Source organism: Equus caballus, chromosome 22, assembly GCF_041296265.1.
Source record: "Equus caballus isolate H_3958 breed thoroughbred chromosome 22, TB-T2T, whole genome shotgun sequence".
Classification (NCBI taxonomy): Eukaryota; Metazoa; Chordata; class Mammalia; order Perissodactyla; family Equidae; genus Equus; species Equus caballus.
Genome location: NC_091705.1, coordinates 5,850,992 through 5,869,939, shown reverse-complemented (window position 1 = coordinate 5,869,939; position 18,948 = coordinate 5,850,992). Strand labels below are relative to the sequence as shown.

At 40.6% G+C, this 18,948-nt stretch overlaps 2 protein-coding genes across 8 annotated transcripts in view; one reads left to right on the top strand and one right to left on the bottom strand.

The window, feature by feature from the left end:
- Positions 1 to 214: 214 nt before the first annotated feature.
- Positions 215 to 17,504, bottom strand: CRNKL1 (crooked neck pre-mRNA splicing factor 1). Its single transcript, XM_005604451.4, has 14 exons — positions 17,303 to 17,504; positions 15,217 to 15,369; positions 14,286 to 14,377; positions 13,322 to 13,480; positions 12,688 to 12,854; positions 10,307 to 10,485; positions 8,964 to 9,134; positions 7,859 to 8,050; positions 7,051 to 7,110; positions 5,207 to 5,287; positions 4,236 to 4,475; positions 2,655 to 2,756; positions 1,953 to 2,201; positions 215 to 996 (listed from the first exon to the last, which is right to left on the bottom strand). Exons 1-14 carry the CDS (start codon positions 17,351 to 17,353, stop codon positions 829 to 831), a joined length of 2,064 nt encoding a protein of 687 aa, XP_005604508.1. The 5' UTR covers positions 17,354 to 17,504; the 3' UTR covers positions 215 to 828.
- The window catches only part of CFAP61 (cilia and flagella associated protein 61), a 294,815-nt gene continuing 293,363 nt past the window's right edge, over positions 17,497 to 18,948 (top strand). For all 7 annotated transcript variants that reach the window (XR_011430676.1, XM_001489672.6, XM_023626019.2 and 4 more), the window contains exon 1: positions 17,497 to 17,591. The gene's annotated coding sequence lies outside the window, so the exon portion shown is untranslated. The remainder of the gene's footprint in view (positions 17,592 to 18,948) is intronic.

Genomic DNA, 18,948 nt, shown 5'->3' with positions numbered 1-18,948 from the left:
CAGAGCTCAAACAGTTGGGGAAACTGACTAGCATAACTGAAATTTGGCTAAAATGTTCTTGGTAAAAAGACCTTGTTCAGAAATACAGTAACTAAATTATTTTATAACTAATGTATTGAAAAACAATACAAATGGCCACTAGTAAGAAGGCAAGGTTATTTATAAGTAAAGTAAGCATATTCAATTCTATAAGGAATGAACATATTTAAGAAAGTGGCTGAGAATGAACGTTTTATTGAGCACTTACTATGCACCAGGTACATTCCTTTTCTAATTTAATCTTCAAAATGAGTTGGCAAAGTATTAGCTCATTTAATGAGTGAAGAAACTGAAAATAAAGGTTAAGTTCGATATCACTATGTGGTGGAGCTGGAATGGAACTCAAATCACTGAAGACATGAAAAAGTTACGGGTTTCAGATAGATGCATAAAATTTTTATGAAGAAGACAGGCATGAGAAAACTACCCCTTAAAAGTTACTGTAGAATGTAACTTCAAAACTTCTGGAAAAAAATTCTTCCAAAAGTCTGCAGTTCCATCTAAAATAGATGCTAAGCATTACCTTAATTAGATTTCCCAATGCATGAGGTGGACAAAAAAATGTTTGGACTCAGATAAAGAAATCCAGCAGTTAAAAAAATTCCTTTACTTCCAAGCCCCCATCCTTAACTAACCCAAGTGCATTTTAAAAATAATTCAAAAAGTAGCTATCAAAGAGTCCAATCCATTCGTTCTTCGTGGAATATACAAAAACTTACAGGAGTCAAAAGAGTTCCAAACTATTAATTTATAAAAATAGTAAGACATGTATCCATGTGAACAAGGAGGTCAGGATCCACTCTCGTCGATGTCCTTATCTGGGTCTTGCTCGGCAGCCTCTTTTTCCTGTTGCTGTTTCTTCCAGAGTTTGGCCATGGCCAGGAGCTTGAGGTTGGGTTGGTTGGCAGCATCTTCCGGAAAGATGTAATCATAGTATTCTTCCCAGCCTGCATCAGACTACAGAAAAAAAGTAAAACAATTAAAAGATACCTTAACACAAGGCTGAAATAGTCACATTACAGTTACTTTAAAGTGGAGAATTTTCACTGAGAAACCTAGAGTTCAAATTCAACTTAGCTTCACTTTACAAAACAACATAAAAGTCTACTACAGAAAAAACAAGGGCTGGGCCCTGAGGATTGGGACTAAATAAGTAGCTGGTGGATTGCTGTTGCTGCAAGTGTAGCTCACTACAGCTAAAAACCTGGTGGAAAAAATTCTAAAAATCTAAGCACAGCTCCCTATAGTCAACCAAGAAGACACTCAGTGTTTCCAACTCCATCTTGCAGTCTTATGTTTAAGATTTTAAATTTTTAAAGATTTATTTAATACTTATCCAGTAGCAAAAGCCATAAATCTGTGTATTATTATTCTGACTCCCTGCCCTCACATCCCTACCTCCAGTCAGTCACTGATGTCACTTCCTAAAGATCACTCTAGTTCCAGCTTCCACCACCACTTGCTTCGCTTCCAACAGCCTCCCCACAGGTCCTCCTAGCCCTAAGTCCACCTGCAGGAGACGCCAATGACTGGGTCACGTCATTTCGTGCCTAAGAGCCTTCCTATTGCCTACAAAGCCTTCTCTGGATTGACTCCTACCTAAAAGTTGAGTTTCATTTTCTTCCATCCTGACTTCCTGCTTAATGCTCCAGAAACATCAAACTTCATGCAGTTCCTGGAATCAGGCACCACTAAGAAGCCTTTGCCAACCCCCTCCCATTCTCCACCCCCGGCTGGACTATACACCCTGCTCTGTGTATCCACAGGAGCCAGACTGCAACTGTGTCCTACTCCAGGCTGTCTACTCCCATTCTCAGATTGTACATATGCCACTGAAAAGGACAAATTTCAAAGGTGGATGCATTTCTGCTCATTTGACATGAGATGACCAGCTCCAGGGGCTCAGTTCTTACGCCATCATCAGCCTGGACCTTTCTTCTCTTCTTGACTTTCTCTGGCATGAGTTTGTCCACTCTCTCCTTATCTGATACTGTTCCAAATTCATCTTCAAAGTTTCGCCAAGATTCCAGCAGCATAAGTCTCTCTTCCTTTTCTTCACAGTTTCGCATGGTTTTGTTAGCCTCTTCATAAATTTGTCTGCATTTAGCCAAACTTCCTTCTTTCCCTGAAGACAACTCAAACTGAGCAAAACTGATCCACACCTTGAAAAAAAATTATTAGAGAACCAAATTAACCAAGTCACCCAGAAGATAATATTGTAATAATAATAAAGCTAATTTCTTGCTAATGGCATCTGAACATACTCATGTGTTCACTTCTAGTATTCCAAAGAATATAACATATTGACTATATGCTTTAATATAGTAACGTTGAAGCAGTCTGTTTCTATATCCAATTAGGTGTCTGAAATCCTTAAAAGAGTTTAACTTTTTATTCCATCCTGTGATATCCAAGTTATTGACATGCAGTATAAATATTGACCTGATATAAGCTTAATATTCCAAAGTCCTCTAGACTCACAAGTTCTCTTTAAAAACAAGCAAGTTACTTAAAATAAATATATTTTAGAAAACACTTAAAATATAGAAATACGATACTTCTTCAGAACTGCTGATTCAAGCAAAATCAAAGATAATCTACAAGGCACCGGATACCTTGACATGTTGTGTCCGTTGAAGCAATCGTCGGTAAAGATTTCGTGTTCTTTCAGTTTCTTCCTGCTCAATTTCAAAATCAATATATGATTTCCAAAGCACCTAAAAAAGATAACTTAATAGTCAGTCTAGACATTTAAAAAGCAACATGCCCCTACCCAAAGCACAGCTGTACCACCACTCCAACCCTGGACATCCAGGAACCTAGGACTTTTGTCAACAGTTAAGAAACAGATGGTATGTGGATAAAATAAATACTGGCATTTATAAGCTGGCCAAAACTTGACTAGAGTTCTAGATTATGAGAAAAAAGACCTTGGATTTATTTTCGGATTCTCTTTTGGAGTTTTTCAAATGCTAGACTTAAGAAAAGCACAGGGGCCGGCCCCATGGCTCAGTGCTTAGGTTCCTGCTCTCTACTTCAGCGGCCCAGGCTTTCACCGGTTTGGATCCTGCACGTGGACATGGCACCACTCATCAGGTTGTGTTGAGGCGGCGTCCCATACAGACAACCAGAGGCACTCACAACTAGGATATACAACTATGTACTGGGGGGCTTTGGGGAGAAGAAGAAAAGAAAAAAAGAAGATTGGCAACAGATGTTAACTCAGGTGCCAATCTTTAAAAAAAAGAGCTGAGAAACTTGCCAAGTCTCCCAGGCACCATCATGATCCTGCCACATACAAATGAACTTGTGGGGAGAAAGCAGGCCTTTGATAGCAGTATATACTGCTTTAATTGCCACTGTAAATTTGTTGATATGTTTGAATTCAACTCATAAGGCATTCAATACTTGCTAGGTACAGCCAGTTGGGCCACAAGGATGAGTAAGATGTGGCCCAGACGTCTGGGAGCTGGGAGGCTGTGAGGAGCTGAGGCCAAGTGATGGAACCAGCAGCGCATAAAGCCCTGCCCTAATACAATCAGTGGGGCCTGGTGAACCATTAAACGCAGGGTCATACTGGTGCGAGATTAACAAAACGGCCTAGTGATTTTAGCGGTTCCCGAGAGATTCAAAGTGGCCCTAGCTGTGGTTTGGTGCCACCTTGTGGCTCAAGCTTAAATACTGAAGGGATGATTTTGGGTCCTGTGGCAGGCCAGGACTTTCAGGACAGTGGCAGCAGTAATTCCAGAACATCCTGGTTAATTAGAGCCTCTTTCGCTGGCCCAACCTGGGCAAAAGTGTGCCAGGAGAATCCAGGGCTGTGCAGGCTCAGCCTCCATCTCCCTTGTTCTCCACATGCAGTTGCCTGCTGTCTGTGTCCTTGATGAGCCTTCCCTATGCCATCCCCTCTAGCCTTCTGTTTGAGACAGGGAGGAAGAGAGCCAATCACCCACCCATTATATCCCAGTTCATCCTCGGGGTCATAATGGGGCTTTGCTGTGCTCTGGGATCCAACTAGAGGGCTGCTGCCCCACCTTTTCTGTCTCCAAAACAGAAGAGTCCTAACCTCAGTGGAAGAGTCTGTAGGTTAGTTACATCATCGCTATGCCCTAAAATGCACACACATTTTGACTGTCATCTAAAGTCATACTAGAGAAGTGTCTGAAACAAAATTATATTCAGCTTGAGATCCTCACCTCTGGCATGTCCAAGCGTGGCTGACTGATGGCTAATTCATAGATTGCCCGGGCTCTCTCAATGTCACCAAGGATTGTCTCTAATTCCGCAAATTTAATCCAAGAAGTACAATTTTCAGGTCCAAATTCCAGGAACTTTTCATAAAGCTTCCGGCATCTGTCAAATTCTCGAAGCTGTAGCTCCAATTCGATGTAACCTTTAAATAACTTGTTCTTTGGACATTTGCCTATGGAAGTTCCCTGGAAAAGAAAATGATTGACTGCTGTGATGCCTTAGTGGGTTCGACTTGTGCACAGATATCGTCGACCTGTCCTAGAAGCTGTTCTCTGCTGAGCAAGAACCTTGGAGAGTCAGCATGGCAAGCGGCTCTCTCCCTCTGTGGTTTCACTGTTCATGATGGCTCCTGACAGAAGGCCAAAGGAAACTCTAATTCAGTCAGTGGTCAAGAGGGCCTGTGCCCACTGGTGCCTGTGTTTCAGAATTGTTTGGACAACTATTTTGGATTTTTAATTTCTCAAGATCTCCAATATGGATACCAGATGTATAAAATCTCCTATGAGTAAAAAGGTAATCAAAGAATAAACTCTGCCTTGCTGTCCACAGCCAGGGCAAGAGTAGCTTATCAGGACAAAAGCATTTAAACACAGTATTTGACCCTATTAAGAAATTTTAGAACAATTATTAAGAGGGAGGTGCATTTAATACATCAAAAATTTTTAACAGGATCAGACTTCTAAAGATCAAAGACCTAATCTGACCTAAGATAAAATTTCCAATGTTGAAACAGAATAATTTAAGCGTTATCACCCAATCCTTCTTCAAAGGCCATGTGTTTTCTAACATATCTCAGGTTATAAAGGCATGGTATTTCTGTTGTCTCTTAGTAGAAATTGTACAACTTGTAAGCACAAAGATGTCCATTTCCTTCTCCTGGAACTTAACGATGCATCTCGATCCTTTCTTTACTTACCAAAGCTCTTCTGGCAAATGGTAAATTTTTCTGTCTTATTTCAAATTGTGCATATAGTAACCACATTTTGGCAAATGTGAACTAGAAAACAAAAGCACAAAAACATCTAGCTTAAGAGACTCATTTAAATTAAATTAAATTAAGTTTAAATTAACAAAAGCCACAGGCAATTAGATTTCCCTAAAACTTCAGAGCTAGGACAGATATATTTTCTCATTTATGAGCAAAGGTGATGATATTTATTTCATAAAAGTTAAAACAGTAAAACAGATACTTTATTGTATTGTATGGCCCTGCAGCCCCTACTCAGAACTGGCTTTGTTTTGTGGGTATGTTTGTCAGCGGGCAAGACCATGCCACCTCTCTTCTAGAAGGTAACTTGGTCAACATTGCTACTTGTTTCTCTGCTGGGAAATATGGCAGAGATCACATCACAACCATTTCCAGAACACGCATGTGTTCACTCATGCATGCATCCATTCACTCAGTGACCAAGAAACACCTGTTTTTGTTTCCTGTACACACTGTGTGCCCTCTGGATGTGTGTCTTCCTCCTCCTACTCAGTCTATTCCAATTACTCATCCTCCTCTGAGTTTCTACATTATTATCTGTGTTATTCATTTGTCACAACACAGGTTGTCGTCTCAACTACACTGTAAGCTGTCTTCACAGGCAAAGAGCACATCTCGTTCTTATTTATGTTTTCCATAGTGCCTAGCACAGGGAAATATTCCCACAAAGAGTGCTGAGAGTGACGTCAGCATCACGGCAGAGTAAGCAGCACTCTTTGTCCCCTCTAAGTTACGACCAAATGGATGTCCATTAACTAAGAGAGGATTCCCTACACAGCACAAGAGGATGCCTGAGAGAGCCATGCAGCTCTACGTCTGAAGGTGGGTGGACTGGATCCCCAGAGAAGTAGTGGAACTAGGGGAGTGGGCCCCTCCCTCTCACAGGCCAAAGTGATCCAGGACATGGATCCTCACACAGCAGTCAGTGCAAATCAAAACTACAATGAGATATCACTTTACACCCACCAGAATGGCTATAATTAACAAGACAAAAAATAACAAATGTTGGAGACGATGTGGAGAAAAGAGAACCCTCATACACTGGTGGTGGGAATGCAGACTGGTGGGGCCACTATGGAAAACAGTGTGGCGATTTCTCAAAAAATTAAAAATAGAAATGCCATATGACCCAACCATCCCACTACTGGGAATATATCCAAAGAACTTGAAATCAACAATCCAAAGAGACTTATGTACCCATATGTTCACTACAGCATTATTCACAATAGCCAAGACATGGAAGCAACCCAGGTGCCCATCAATGGATGAATGGATAAAGAAGATGTGGTATATATATACACTGGAACACTACTCAGTCGTAAAAAAGACAAAATTGTGCCATTTCTGACAACATGTATGGACCTTGAGGGTATTACGCTAAGTGAAATAAGCCAGACAGAGAAAGATAAACACTACATAATTTCACTCATATGTGGAAGATACAGAAACACATGGATAAAGAGAACAGATTAGTGGTTACCAGAGGGGAAAAGGCTTGGGGGAAGGTGACAGGGGTAAAGGGGCACATATGTATTGTGATGGATAAAACCTAGACTACTGGCGGTCAGCACGATGCAGTCTATACAGAAGCAGATATACAATAACATATACCTGAAACTTACACAATGTTATAAGCCAATATGCTTATTAACATTTAAAAAAAAATTTAAAAAACAATTAAAAAAATATATATATTATTTTACTGAATTATTTCACAAGTACAGAAGCAGGATTTTGACATGTTTGGAACAGAACACTTAGAGAAAATGTACCTTTTTATGAGGAATTAGTTCCAAAGAGGCTTGATACACCTGTCTTGTCCTCTCAGGATCCTGTATTAGGATAAGAAATTTTCACAAAATACTGAAATCTGTTGCTAATACTAATTTTACTGGTTACTAATTTTACTAATACTGGTAAAAAGGTGCACCCCCAACATTGAATATGTTTTCATAAGTTGCTATTTTCAAACCCTGATTTCATTTATGATCAAAAGTGTGAACTACCTTGGCCATCAAATTTTGGTTTAAGAATCACCAACAATATAGCCATCAAACTTTGAGAGCTTCCGTGTGGAAAGGCTTTTTTGCCTGATAGCAGAAAGAAACAAAGATGTTTTATGGTCTCAGATCAACAGCAGAGCTTATTAGAGAACCCATCAACATTAATTTATACACAACCAAATTCTGAAAATTCCACTGGATCTTTACCAAAGTGAAAATGTGCAACCTAGATGTGATCCCTATTTACAAGAAAACCCAGGAAACCAAACATAATTAAACTAAGGGCTGGTTCATTGTTCCCTTCAAGTTCCAAGTGATAATCTTGTTGTGCCTCAAAGTTTAAAAACCAAAATACAACCAAATAAAAAAACACCTCACCCGTGCCTACAACAGGTACAGAGTTTAAAATGTTGTGGAGAGAATATATAACTGTATGGCTGACAGAGGCCTATAAGAATCTAAAACTAAATTCCTCTGTTTCAAGGATTGTAAATATCAGTTACTACCGACACCAGCTGAGCTGTAAGCGCATGGGTAAGGAAACCATTAACGGATGACACGTAATTCCATTTTTCACCTTTGCCTCCAGTTCTTCATAGAGTGCATAGTTGACCCACAGATAGATGTAGCGCTTCCAGTGCCTCTTCTCCTGAATGGGTGGGACATTGGCAATGGCTCTTTCATAGACTTCTCGCACTGTTTCTGCTTCTGCATCACTTTCCACCAAACGCAAGTAATCAAACCACGCGTCATAATTGTGTGGATTAGCCTAGAAAGACAGTAAGTTTAATAAATAAAAACAAAACCAAGAGCTACACTTGCTGGACTATGTGAGCTGAAAGAAGGCACCAGATTAACTTTCTATTTTTTAGCAACTTTTTTCTCTAGATTTTACCTGCTATCTTACTTTAAAAATACCATCCCCGAGATTTTATAAATAGAAAAGAATAAGGAACATAGAGGACAGATTATTAAAGTGTTCCACAGCAAGACCCCTCTCACCACTACTCCCAAAATAATTACTCAATAATTGGATGCCTATTTTTATAAATGTATTTGTTTATATAAGTGACTACATATCATTATGTCTAGATTTAAAATTACAATGGAAATATTACGATGCTCACAACTGTGGCATCTGCCTTTTCAATTAATAGTAATTTATCTTGAATATATCCTGCTGGCCTCATTTAATATCTGACTTAGTCCTCTCTTTGGGAGATATCTTGAAAATGCTACTATCTTTGAATTCAAATAAAAATAGTACATTACAGACAAAGAAATGAGAATAGAATTATATCCATGATACCTCTTTCATTCAAGCAGTTAAGCTAAAAAGTAATATATAAAAACTTTTTTTGGATCAATCTCTGATGCTTCCATCTTGTTTCAAAAATGAGCTCAAACGGATTTGAGATTTTTTTGCTCAAGTTCTACAGCACACAATCAGCAATCAAAGCTACTTTCCACACGTGAGTGGCAGAGCAAATCCAAGTGGTGCTTGCTGTTTCTATCAGCCTCTTTATTCCTACCTGTCTGGAATAGCTGCCAATTTATTGCAGAAACATATCAAGACCGTAATCACTGGTAGGCTTAACGTGCTATTATTCATTTTATTGTAGCTAGTATTGGGCGGCACATGTCAGTTACTTGCAGAGTTAAGCATCTACCCCAGCACTCACCTTCACTTCTTCTTCATACTGGAATCTCCGTTTGCTCACGATGATGTCTTCAATGCCCCGCCTATCACCAAACTTCTTCTCAAAGATGGTATAATTTTTAAAGAGTTCTTGGGCCTCCTGTTTTGAAATTCTATCCAGGGCATACTTGTAGATCACTCGTACCCTTTCAAACTAAGAGGACAGGATGGTTATCAGCCATAACACAATATTCTCATTCTAGTGACAACTAGCACAGTAATTATGACATAAAATGTCACTTGTAACTTAGATTTTAAGTTCTCAGAACGTCCAAAGTAAGATTTTTCTTCTTTTTGCTGAGGTAATTCAGTCAGGATGGACTGACACTCTCCTTTGAGCTCTACATTTAATAAGGTCTACCTACCACTGCCAATTAGATGTCGCCTATGCAGCTCAGACTAAATGGTCTCAACTGAGCTCCTCTATCTCCCCACCAAACCCGAGCCTTTCCCAGTCTTCCTAATCCTGGCAAGCAACTCCTACCATCATGCACTTGCGCCAGCCAAACTCTCCAGGAGTCCTGCTTGATTTTCTGCTTTCCTCATTCCCCACATTCACTGCTTCAACAAGCCCTGCCATTTCTACCTTCCTTCACTTCTCCCCATCCCCCTGCCCACCTACCTCCATTTCCTTCGTGGACCATTTCAAAAATGTCCTCACTTTTGCCACCCTCCCCCTAATACAATCTCCATGAATTAGCGAGATGCTCTCCTTACAATATAAACTATATCCTACCACTCCCCTGCTTAAACCCCCCCCCCCAATACTTCCCACCAGCCTTAGGACAGAATCTGAGCTCCCTACTGTGACCTATGCAAGACCCTGCATTCAGATCTCAGCCTACCTCTCTCAATTCTACGTTATCTGAGCTGCTTTAAGGGATTATTTTCCATATATGCTATGAAAGAAAAGAACTGACTTATTTGTGGGACAATCGCTGTTTTCATTTCAAACTCTGCTCTCCGTTCTGAGGGCTCTGGGCTTTGTGTTTCCAAATTTATTACCTGTAAAGTCCTTTAATCAGGATAGTAAGCGACTAACTCTCAGTTTATAGACAATATTCTCACTCTACATTTAAAGGCTTAATTTTCAAGCCAAGCACAACAAACTTAAGACAGTTACAATATAATCTATAATCACTCAGCTCCCAATCTGCAGCTTAGCACAAATGTATGCTGTTTTCTTTGAGAAATCATATTCTTGCATTTTGAAAACATTTTCTCCAAGGATAAGTAAATAAGAACATGGAAATAAACTCCATGTACAAAGAAGTAACCTTTTCTAAGCTGTTGTGCAACATAATCAAGTTATTTAAGTTTACTTACTTCTTTCTGATTTTCTTCAAATTTGGCAAAGGCAACATAAAGGTGTTCATCCATATGTTCATCTCCAAAGAATTCGACAGCTCTCTCGTACACTTTCCGTGCATGGGCAAAATAACCATGTTTTTCTTCAAAGCGGGCATATTTGATCCAGTTCTTCACATCAGGATGCACGAGAACAAGTGCAGGGGAATAAAGGAAATACCAGGCAAGGCAACATGGCTTCACAAAAACCCCAAATCCAAACCAAAACCCCCAACCACACAAACTCTGATGATGGGGTGATATAACACGTACAAAGGCGGAGAACCACTAACCTGTGACCTCCGTGAGGGGCCACGTCTTCCTCCCGGGCTCCTTCAATATTTTAGCAGGGGTACAAAAGGAGTTTGGAGCCATCAAAAAGCTGAACTCTGGTTACCAGCCATGTGATTTGGACAAGTCATCTAACTTGTCTAAGCCTCAGTTTTATCATGTGTAAACAGAGAAAAATAATACCCACCACACCGGATGACTGCCGCCTTTAAATGAGGACATGTATGTAAGGTTCTTAGCAGTTTCTGGCCAAGAGAATGTGCCCAATACAGGGCACCTTTTATAGTACATGTTCAAGAACATTAATATTTGAATTAATGATTAAGAAAAAAACAAGTCACAAAAAGAAAACTGCTAACTAGAGCCAAAAGAGAAAGTTCTGAATTACCATTTTATTTCTTAATAGGATATATCTATTTTTAATTTACTCTCTTTGAGGAAATCATTAATTTTTTTTTTTTTAAAGATTGGCACCTGAGCTAACAACTGTTGCCAATCTTTTTTTTCCCTGCTTTTTCTCCCCAACCACCCCCCCCAGTAGATAATTGTATATTTTAGTTGTAGGTCCTTCTAGTTGTGACATGTGGGACACCACCTCAGCACGGCCTGGGGAGCAGTGCCATGTCCACGTGCAGGATCTGAACCAGCGAAACCCTGGGCCACAGAAGCAGAGCACGCAAACTTAACCACTCAGCCACAGGGCTGACCCCTAATTTCTAAAGTAGTAATACATTCAAATATGACAGCAATGTTAAGAGCTTTGGCTCTGAAGTTGTTACTGGGTGCCATCTCCATCACCACCTGAGAGACCCCCGTCAAGCTACTTAATCTCGCATGCCTCAGTTTCCTCATCTGTAGAATGGAATAGTCCCTGCATGACAGGGTGTCATTAGGATTAAATGAAAATATTTGTAAAGTGCTTAGAACAATGCCTGACACACAGCAAGTGCTAGAAAAGCTTTTGTTAAACTAATAATATTAAAATGAGTAGAGGTAATTAAGATCTTAAAATTGCATAATAAAGTTGCTTCTCATTATTTGTGGTAGTTATGTTCTATGAAGTCACTATGACCACTTAATCAGCAAACAGTGAGCCCTGCTCCTGGGGGAAATATGTATAAATACACATATCTCATACAGATTAACATCTCAAAGCCTAAAAACAACCAATTCTTAGACTCTACTTTCTTTATTTTATAAAAGATAAAACAAGGTTCAGAGTTTTAAGTGACTTGCCTGAGGCCACCCACTAACCGGTGCCAGAGAAGGGGTTCAAACCCATGCAAGTGGCCCCAGAGTGACTACACTGCACTGCACCATCCCGTCTCCATCCTCTGGCCACCTCTGTATGCAAGTAGAGACAAGAAGGAAGAGGGTCACCTTGTTTGTCCCTAGCTGGGACCATGTGCCTCGGGTGACTCAAATTTTTCATCACTCTGTGTTCGTCTGCAAATGACTACAAATGTGCCACAGATATCGATTTTAGGGTTACAAATAAATTTTAGCGAGTAGGAGAATTTACAAGTATGGAAACAGCGAATAATGAGGACTGACTACTTCAGCTGCTAAGAGTGCTTTCATGCAATATCATCTAATGTTCACAATCGGCCCACAGTAGGAATTTTTATTCTCATTTTGCAGATGAGGACACCAAAGCTCAGATGAGTTAACTGACTTGTTGGGGTCACACAGCTAGTAAACAGTAAACCTCTGGACAGACTCCAGTAATGGTGCTAAGGACCAACTTAAACCCTAGAAAAGTAGGACAGGCTACAGCAGCTAGGGCCTTAGTATGTCATTTTCTACAAGGTACCACAGCATTAGTCCCAAAATATAATCAAATCCAGGCTCACTGAAAAAACTCAAACAATTACCCAAACCACAAACTTTTATTCTGACCAACCTACATCCCTAGAAAATACATACGTAGCTTATGATGCAGATGAAACTTGCATCTTGGACTTCTAGGCCAACATTAACGACTGTGTGTCCTGACCAGGAGGACACCTCCAGGGGAGGAGCAGCACACAAGACAGTTACGGCATCACTCAGACCTCACCAAAGGATATAGCGTTCATAAATGGTGCGGGCCCGATCCACCTCCTTGTATCGCAGCTCAAAATTGATGTAGGAGTGCCAGGCTTGCTCCTCAGGCTGCCATTCCATCCAGCGCTCAAACACCTGCCGGGCGCCAGCAATGTTTCCCAACATCTCCTCCATGTACGTGTACTTGTACCTTTAACAAAACCACCCGAAAATATCCGTCGTCACAGTCAAAATGACTTAGGGAGAAAATGCTCTCTGGCAATTTCTAGTTCTACTTTGTTAAAAGTGAAGAATATTTAACACTTTGTCTTCCCTAAAGGTTATATTAAATGTGTATTCTTACTAAAAGATAAATCTGAAAAGGACGAAAAATTGGAAAAAACATATTTTTCTTAAAAATTGCTTTTAGTTCAACAAGCAGTTTCTTATGCAGAGAAGACTGCAATCAAAATTTTAGTTTTGATTACAGAGCTATTATACATTGTAATTATGACCTAATAGACTATAAAACAAAAAAAAGTACTTATAGTAGGTTTCAAGAAAAAGGAAGATATAAAATTAAATACATACAATTACAACTAGGTAAATAAAATAAATAACATGAATGTGGATCTTTCCTAGTCTACAAAACGCCGTTTCATTAGATCAGAAACTTACCAGAACTGGTTGACCCGAGGCAGAGTTGTTATGGCCCGGTCCCAGATATTTCGGGCATGGTTGACCTGACGATTCTTCATTTCCATTTCGGCATATTTCAGCCAGAGTGTAATATTTCGATAGTCCACATCTAAAGCACGTTCGTATATGGATCGAGCCCTTAAGAAGCAAGATTTGGAGGGTATCAAAAGCAGTACATACAACACATGTAGCAACCATCTGTAGTGCCCTGCTATTTTACCAGTGTCTACCACAAGCCAGGTTCTGGCCAGAAAAAGGTGAAAAGATGTGATATTCCCAGGAACCTTACAAAGCCTTAGAGAAAGAGAGACGTGCATGTAATTACAATGCAATGTGATAAATGTTATAGGCAAGATTTGTATAAGGAAGCAGAGGGGAAGAAATAAAAAGATCTGGTGGAAAAGGCTAAGCAGTGGGTAACTCCAGAATTAAGAACTTGAGGAAAGACCAGAGTCCAAGGTGGGTGGGGAGGGGTGCTCATTCCAGGCAGAGAGAATAGCCAAATGTCACAGTAAGGAGACATGAGTGGCAAGTACGCAGGCACAGTAGGGGCAAGGGGTATGCTAGGAGAATGCAGAAAGGCTGGACAACAGGAAAGGCCAGGTTGTGATTTTTACCTTGTTGGTCATTGGTTTTCAGCAGAACGATTTTTATTAAAAAAAATTCCAATAGACAGAAAGCAGATGAAACTGCACTTCTCTGGCTGTAGAGTGTGCGTTAGTGGCGAGACCTGCCCACGGAGCCTCCTCTGCTGTTCCCTCCAGGACTAACCTACCACAGTGCCCCTGAGGCCCTTCAAAGGAACCCCAGAGTTTCACGAACAAACTGTGAAAATTACCACCAGAGGCACAATCTTCTACTCATGCTTTAACTTTTTTTATTTTTTTGTATCTGTTATCTTATGACATCTTTAAGTACAAAATTACATGCTCAGCAATTTTACCTTTGAATCTCTTTTAGACTCTCTTCCCATTGTGCGTATTTTATCCAGTTACTAATTACTGTCCTGTTTTTCCTTATGTTATCTTCAAAAGTCTGGCAGAAGGCAAAAGGGGTCAAATTAAAGGAAAATAATAAAAAATGACATCACCTTTGTCTATTAATCCTTGTACTAAAAAGGTTATTCATTTTGTTCTTATTTAAGAGAAATTACATCCTGGAATCCTTGAGAAATAAGAAACCCACTAAAGAAGGTTGCAATCACAGGTATTTCTTTAAACTCTTACAGGTAAACCAAGAGAAACACTTTAGATAAAAGAATTAGGATTGCTGACATTTTCTCTTATTGCCCATAACAAATAACTGACACTTTAATATACTCTACTTGTTCCCAATAAGAAAACGTTTTTGACTATTTACGTCCTCCCAGTAATGTCTCAGAATTTCCTACAGGAACTCACTGAGGATAACTAGTAAGTTGATACAATAGGATTAGTGGTTTAAAACAACCCTCCATTCTAGGGAGAGGAGCAGAGCTGTTCCCCACGTCTTCTCATGGCTCCTTCCCAGCTCTTAACTCTTAACCCAGAAAGTGGTAGAGATAGCAGTACGTAATGCAGTCTCACTAAGTCCACCCCCTTTCTAGGTGTCAGTTGTTCCACCTGTTAAACTTCCACTCATCTTTGACTCAACATCAGAATTATGTCTCTGCTGGATTTAACTACTTCATACTTTAAAATAGACAACTCATGGCATATTTTATAAAGTTCAACAAAATGCAGTTATCTGGAAACCAGAAGTTATACTATTGATGTGGCTAGAGACACTAACCTTTTCTTATCTTATAGTCTCTCTAACCAATGAGGAACTTTTCAAACTTTGACCTATAAATTCTTAACAATATTAATAGACTGAAAGATATCACATTGACTGACCTTCCTTTTCCTTAGTTTGTAATCATTTAACTCTTCTTCATCTGTGATCTTCTGTTGAGGCGGAGGAGGGAGAAGCTCAAGTTCTCTCTCTTTAGCTTCCCTCAAGAGTTGTTCTGCAGTTATCTGTACCTCAGCCGGGGCTTTGTTTTTCACCTTTTTAGACAGAAGACATTTCTGGTTTTAGTAGATGATCTTCACACAAGGTTTAGGAAACAAACGCACATTTCTTAGGATGTGAATTTCATAAGTAATATTACAAGATGCCCTCTTTGTATGACATGTTCCCATTTCTCTATGAAACTAAATACAAAAAATATGTTTTCTATCTCATGCATGGTATTTATTACAAAGCCATAGGTAAAAGTCTTAAGTGACAAGGTAGCAAAAATAGCAAGTTTTCCCTTTTAGATTAGTATAATAATAAACTTTGAAGCGGCCTAGGTAAAATTCTCACCAGAGGTTCTGTTTTATCAAGATGTCTACCACTTCTTATCTAGCATCACACCATCTATTTACACGTTCTATTTACAACCTCTATGTCCCACGCGGATAACGGTAGTTGGTTTTTCATGGCATTTCAAGTCAAAGACAATATTCAGTAAGTATCCATCATTAGACCATAAGCTTCCTGAGGTCTTAGAGCTGTGCTGTCCAACACAGTAGCTGTGAGCTACATGTGGTGAATCCAAATTGAGATGGGCTGTAAGTGTAAAATATACACTGGATTTTGAAGACTTAGTTTGGAAAAAAAAGAATAAACTACCTAATTAAATTTTTTAATATTGATTACATGTTGAAATGACAATATCTTGGATACACTGAGTTAAATAAAATATATAATTAAAATTAATGTTACCTGTTTTGACTTTTTATTTATTCATTTTATTTATTTTTTTGAGGAAGATTAACCCTGAGCTAACATCTGCTGCCAATCCTCCTCTTTTTGCTGAGGAAGACTGGCCCTGAGCTAACATCCGTGCCCATCTTCCTCTACTTTATATGTGGGACGCCTGCCACAGCATGGCTTGCCAAGAGGTGCCAGGTCCACACCAGGGGTGTGACCGGCGAACTTGGGCCCCCAAAGCAGAACGTGTGAACTTAACTGCTGTGCCACTGGGCCAGCCCTGTTTTGACTTTTTAATGTAGCTATAAGAAAACCTAAAATTACATATGTGATTCACACTATGTTTCTATTGAGCCAGTGATGCCCAAAAAAGTTTATGCAATTGAATTATAAGAAACATTAATTATTTAATGCCGTGTGTAGAATGACAATGATGATGACAGCTCATATCTAATAAGTACTAAGTGCCAGACCCTGTGCTATGTGCTTTATATGCATTATCTCTGGGAGTCATCTAAATGAAGATGGAAAGGACAAACTCAAGAGAACCCTCTGGGATGGAGAAACAGACTGCAGGGAGAGTATCTGTAAAGCCTTGGGACAAAGCCTGTCACATATTAAGCACTCAGTAAGTACCAGCCACGGATGAAAATATCAGATCATATCAAATTTATTGTTTAATTAACCTAAATTATGCCCCCATATAACTCTTGTCATCTACTCTCATTCCGTCCACTCTCAGCCGGGCTAACTCCTCCTATTCAGCCTTCTCGGATCAGCGTAAACACCACTTCCTCAGCAGTTTACTCTGGAGACCGCCACACAAAACTCTCACAATTCCACGGCGTACTCTACTTTGCCTCAGTAGCACTTGGCAAGGTTGCAATTTTACACTTACTCGCGCCTTAACTTTAAGTACCACTCGTCGCCCGCCTTCGAGCGCAGCTCCCCAGAGCCGAGCGCACTGCCCGGCTGTTAATCTTTGCTGAATGACCCCAATCCTCCGTCCGCAAACACACCTCCCCAGAACGAAGGCCACAGCGACACAGGTTGTGTTCCGTGGTGAAAAGAGCCTGCGCCCCACCACCGGCTGACGCTGCCTCTTCTTCTACACCTCTGCCCCGCACCGCTGGGTGGGCCTGCATCCGGGACAACACTCTCCAGCCCCCGGCACCATGGAAGCCCCTCTCAGGCAAGCCCCTCTCCCAGTTTCCTGCCACAAGGTCCCTCGCTACTGCCTACCTTGGCCACTTTGGGAATCCTCTGCTTCCCAGCCGCGGTGGAGGCCGCCATGGCTGCAGCAGCAACCTGCCCGAAGCCTGGACCCCAGAAATCGGCCCCGCAGGCTCACGAAGACTCCAAAGCTTCCTCACAACAAGCGGGATCCCGGAACCGGAAGCGGAACTGGCTCGGGTGACCTTTGACCGCTCGCACGCGCCGTGACGGAGGCAGCGTCGTTTCCATGGTAACCAGGCTGCGCGTCCTCCTTGGTGGCGAGCGTGGAGGATTGTGTCCTGGAGTTGCGGCTGAGGTGGGTAACGCTGGCCTGCCCTGCAGGGACATGGTTATTGAGTCCAGGGCGTCAGGGGAGCGTCGCCAGTCTGCGGGAGTGTGATGCCCGTGCGAGGACGGGTGGATCTGTCGAGCTGTGGCGCCCAGCAAGGGGAATAGGAACCAAGCTCCGGACCGGATGCTCGAGGGCGGGGGGAGAGAGAGGCCAGAAAACTACCATTCCCAGGATGCTAAGGGGCGAGCTGCAACGCTCTGAGGCAGCCCGGCTCCGCGTTGCATTTCAGGGTTTGCAGTCTCTGAGGTCCACGCTCGTTCGTTTCTTGACAGCTCTGCTCAAATAATTAACTCTAAGGCTTGTGATTAAAAATAACTGAAGGTATTTTAAAGCCAGGTAATAGAAAAAAATAAAATTAAATCAGCAGAGTACTAGCAAACCAGCCAGACTTGTAGTCAGATAAACAGATGTTTAAATTCTCTGAGTGTGCCTTAAATATATAAATTCTCTTGGCCTCAGTGTCCTTAACTATAAGACGAGGGTGATAATACCTATTTCACCAGGATTAAAGAGAAAATCTATGTAAAGCACTCAGTAAATGTAAGCTGGAGTAATTCTTGACCTGCCTTCAAAAACAGAAAAATTAATTATGTGCAAGCAAATGGTTGAAAGAGAAAAAAGTCTTTATTTTTTAGAGCAGTTTCAGGTTCACAGCAAAACTGAGTGAAAACTTCCAAGAATTTCTATTTCCCACCCCCCCGAACCCCACCCCCTACCTCCCACAGCATCACCACTATCAAACATTTGTTATAGTTGATAAAGCTACATTGACACATCATTATCACCCAGTTCATAGTTTGCATTAGGGTTCACTCTTGGTGCTGTGCATTCTGTGGAATTTGAAAAATAATATAATAACATTGACCTACCATTAAAGTATGGTAAAGAATAGTTTCACTGCCCTAAAAATCCCCTGTCCTCCGCCTGTTCATCCCTCCCTACCCCACATTGCCCCCTGCAACCACTGATTTTTTTTTTTTACTGTCTCCATAGTTTTTTGCCTTTCCAGAATGTCGTATCATTGGAATCATACAGTATGCACCCTTTTCAGATTGATTTCTTTCACTAAGTAATACGCATTTAAGATTCCCATGTCTTTCATGGCTTGATAGCTCATTGGTTAAGAGGATTTTGACACTTGCAAGTCTCTTTTGGTGTTTGGAAAAAATATATATTTAGGTGTGTAGAAATATCACATCTACCTCTGCAAATAATACTTTCAAAAAAATTTTATGCTGATTTCCCAAACTGAAGTCATTTGTAACCGATATAAAAATATTTGCCATAGCTCTATACCACCTATATTATTATTTAAATATTC